Source organism: Propithecus coquereli, unplaced genomic scaffold, assembly GCF_000956105.1.
Source record: "Propithecus coquereli isolate 6110/MARCELLA unplaced genomic scaffold, Pcoq_1.0 Scaffold44, whole genome shotgun sequence".
Classification (NCBI taxonomy): Eukaryota; Metazoa; Chordata; class Mammalia; order Primates; family Indriidae; genus Propithecus; species Propithecus coquereli.
In genome coordinates, this window is record NW_012150174.1 from 9,910,404 (window position 1) to 9,914,016 (window position 3,613).

Sequence of the window (3,613 nt, forward strand, 5' to 3'; positions counted from 1 at the left end):
ACAAACTGGGATTTAACACCTCCTGCCAGGCACGCTGTCAAGCAAACTCTGGACAGCTGGTGCCGTGGCCCACGCCTGTAATCTAGCACTCTGGGAGACCAAGAAGGGAGAATGGCTTGAGCTCAGCAGTTCAAGACCAGCCTGAGCAATAGCGAGACTGTCTGTACTAAAACTAGAAAAAGTAAGCCAGGCGTGGCAGCACATGCCTGTAGTCCCAGTTACTCAGGAGGCTGAGGCAGGAGGATCGCTTGAGTCCAGCAGTTTGAGGTTGCAGTGAACTATGATGACACCACTGTACTCTAGCCAGGGCATCGGAGTGAGACCCTGTGTCAAAAAAAAAAGAAGACCCAGCTCTGTGCTATCTATAACAAAACCACTTTAAATAAAGTGGTATAGGTAAGTTAAAAGTAAAAACAGTAAAAAGTAAAATGCAGCTCTATTCATAATCCCCCAAAACTAGAAATAAACAAATCTTCAAGGGTGAACAGACAAAACCATGGCATGTCTATACAATGGAATATTATTTAGCAATAAAAAAGTTATTGGTACACAGAAGATAGATGAATTTCTAAGGCTTAATGCTGAGTAAAAATGACCAATTTCAGCCGGGTGTGGTGGCTCACGCCTGTAATCCTAGCACTCCGGGAGGCTGAGGCAGGAGGATCACTCAAGGTCAGGAGTTCAAGACCAGCCTGAGCAAGATTGAGACCCCATCTCTACTAAAAATAGAAAGAAATTAGCTGGACAACTAAAAATATACAGAAAAAATTAGCCAGGCATGGTGGCACATGCCTGTAGTCCCAGCTACTTGGGAGGCTGAGGCAGAAGGATTGCATGAGCCCAGGAGTTTGAGGCTGCTGTGAGCTAGGCAGAAGCCACACTGCACTCTAGCCCAGGCAACAGAGCAAGACTCTGTCTCAAAAAAAAAAAAAAAATGACCAATTTCAAACTGCTACATACTATATAACTCCATTTATATGGCACTGTGGAAAAGCCAAAACTATAGCAATTAGAACAGATCAATGGTTGCCAGCAGTCAGGGGTGGGGGGAAGGTACGGCAGCAAGAGGGAGCCTTTTGGGATAAGGGAACTGAGGAAACCCTGGTTGTGGTGGTAGTTATATGAATCTATACATGTGTTAAAACTCATAGAACTGTAGACCAAAAAAGTCGATTTTACTTTGTTAATTTCTTAACATAAAGTAAAATAAAAATTCAGTGGATGATCTCCATGGACTCTTAGAAACTATGAGTCTATGAATAAGAAAAAGAGAGGAGGGAAAAAAGAAGACAAGGGAGAAAGCTAAATCCTACTGGCATAAAAGCCACTACTCACAAGAACCTTCATATGTACAAAGCAAACCCAATCTTCAGAAATTCCTTCCCAGAAGGGTTTTCTTAGCGAAAACCAGACATTCAGATCCAAAATGTGTACATTTGAAAATGCCTGTGACTGGCTCTTCTCGCCTGTTCCTATATTTTATACTTTCAAGAAGTTGCCAATTTCTCCTGGCTAAGTGCCACTTTCCCTGCTCGGGGTTACTCAATTTGCAAGCATCACTTTATTTGTACCTTATACTCTCACTTAGTGATGGGATCTTTGGCAGTCACAATAACGACTCTGCAAAGCACTCGCCTTTGCAGGGTGCCAGAAAGATCAGTGCTCCTCACCCGGAACTAAGGTCCCTGTGGGACATTGCTCACCCTCTCGACTAGTTCCAGACGTGAAGACGCTGGGCGGGGAGGTTTTCTCGAGTCAGAAAGCATGCCTCACCGCCAAAGCCACTCAGAGGCGGAGGACGCTGGAAGCCGGGCTCTGGGGCATTTCTCCCTCCTCTGACCTGCCCTGGCTCCTCAGTTGCAGGGGGATGTTTTGACGAGGGCCCCGGTGTGGGGACGTGGGCTGGAGAAGACTCTGCCCAGTGAGCTTGGGCAAGTCCCTTCCTCTCTCCGAGGGAAATCTGGGAAGGTCGTCTAAAGGAGCCTCCCACTGCCCCCTTAGAGTTCAAAACTTTCTGGGCCCCCGGCGCCAACAGGGAACCACACTCGCCGCTCACATACCCCGCCCCGGCCTTCCTCGCTCCACTCACCCCCCGACCCGCGGGAACTAACACACCCGCCTGAGGGCACAGCCCGAAGGCAAGAGGAAAGCAGAAAACACCAAATCCCGGTCTCTGCACCCTCCACCCCAAGCAGGCCTCCGGCCGCAATACGACTCGGCCCGCCCCCCCGCTGCGGTCACGGCCCGCGGGTCCGGCTTCCACTCAGGGGAAGTGGAGAGCGCGCCGGCAAGGGCCGGGCTAGGGGCCCGGACGGGGGGCGCCCACCTTGAGCTGAGACTTGGAGACCTTGCCGCTGTGGTCCAGGTCGAGCGCGGTGAAAGCGTGCCAGATGGCCTTGAGCAGCTCGTCCTTCAAGCCCCCCATGGCCGTGGCTCTGCTGCCCCGACTGCCCCTCAGCGCCTCCGCCGCCCCTCAGCCTGCGCCGCCACCGCCAGCCGCGAGGTCACCTGACCTCGGCAGCCCCGCCCCCTCAAGGCCCCGCCCCCCCTCCGGCGCCTGCCTGGAGCCGCGCGCTCTCTAGCTGGAGCGCAGGTCCACAGGTCCGGTTGCTCCTGCTGGTGGGAATGCTTAGACTTCTGCCCTGGGCAGGACAGTAAACACCATTCCGAATCCCCCTAACGTTTCCCAGACCAGCTCAGGCCATTTTTGGTGCTCTTGTACACCCGAAACCAATGCCCCCCATCCCGAGAAAAAAACATGAGAGACGGGGTAAGCAGCCTGCTTAGCTCCAGCCGGCGTCCCGCAGTGAAAAAGGGAGTCCTGGTCCTGCCCTGAGGACGGATTCACTGTCTGAGGAGGCCGAACAAGACCCGAAAAAGTCCCCTTAGTGGGGCTCAAATGCTAGGGCAGTCCCAAGTGAGGAAAATGCGGGGTTGGGGGAACCAGGGAGGACCTCTGAGGGAAGTTGGTGCGTTCATTTTGCAAACGTTTATTGACAGCACAGAGACGAGGTTGAGGTGAGTTAGAAATCAGAGGGTCCGGCAACCTTTTCGTTCTAACCGCAGCTCTTGAGGGTCAGTTCACATCTTATGAAGGGTTTGACCGGGGGAATGCTTCTGTCCCTGGTGTTTCTGTCCTTGTATAACAGGAGATAAGGGAGGGAAAGAACTCAGCAAATGACTCCACCATCTAACTAATAAGAGTGGGTGAGCCAGGCCAGGCGCAGTGGCTCACACCTGTAATCCCAGCACTTTGCAAAACTGAGGCAAGAGTATGATTTGAGGCCAGGAGTTGGAGAGCAGCCTGGGCAACATGGCAAGACCCCATCTCTACAAAAAAAAAAAAATTTTAAATTAGCTGGTTGTGGTGCCAGAAGCCTGTAGACCTAGCTACTGGGGAGGCTGAGGCAGGAGGATCGCTTGAACTCAGGAGTTTGAAGCTGCAGTGAGCTCTGATGGAGCCACTACACTCCAGGCTTAGCGACAGAGTGAGACTCTGTCTCAAAAAAAAGGGTTAGGCCGTGTATTTAATAAAAGAACTTATGCAAACCTAGAAGAGTGTCCTCCTGATCGTAGCTGTTCAATTAATGTCTGTTCACAATGGTCATTGAGC

General features: G+C 51.6%; 1 protein-coding gene across 1 annotated transcript in view; it reads right to left on the reverse strand.

Annotated features, from left to right (window-relative positions):
* SWAP70 (SWAP switching B-cell complex 70kDa subunit) overlaps nucleotides 1-2,510 on the reverse strand; it is a 70,310-nt gene extending 67,800 nt beyond the window's left edge. The window contains exon 1 of the mRNA XM_012654433.1: nucleotides 2,327-2,510. Within this exon, the coding sequence (XP_012509887.1) occupies nucleotides 2,327-2,425 (99 nt within the window). The 5' untranslated portion in view covers nucleotides 2,426-2,510. The remainder of the gene's footprint in view (nucleotides 1-2,326) is intronic.
* Nucleotides 2,511-3,613: the final 1,103 nt, after the last annotated feature.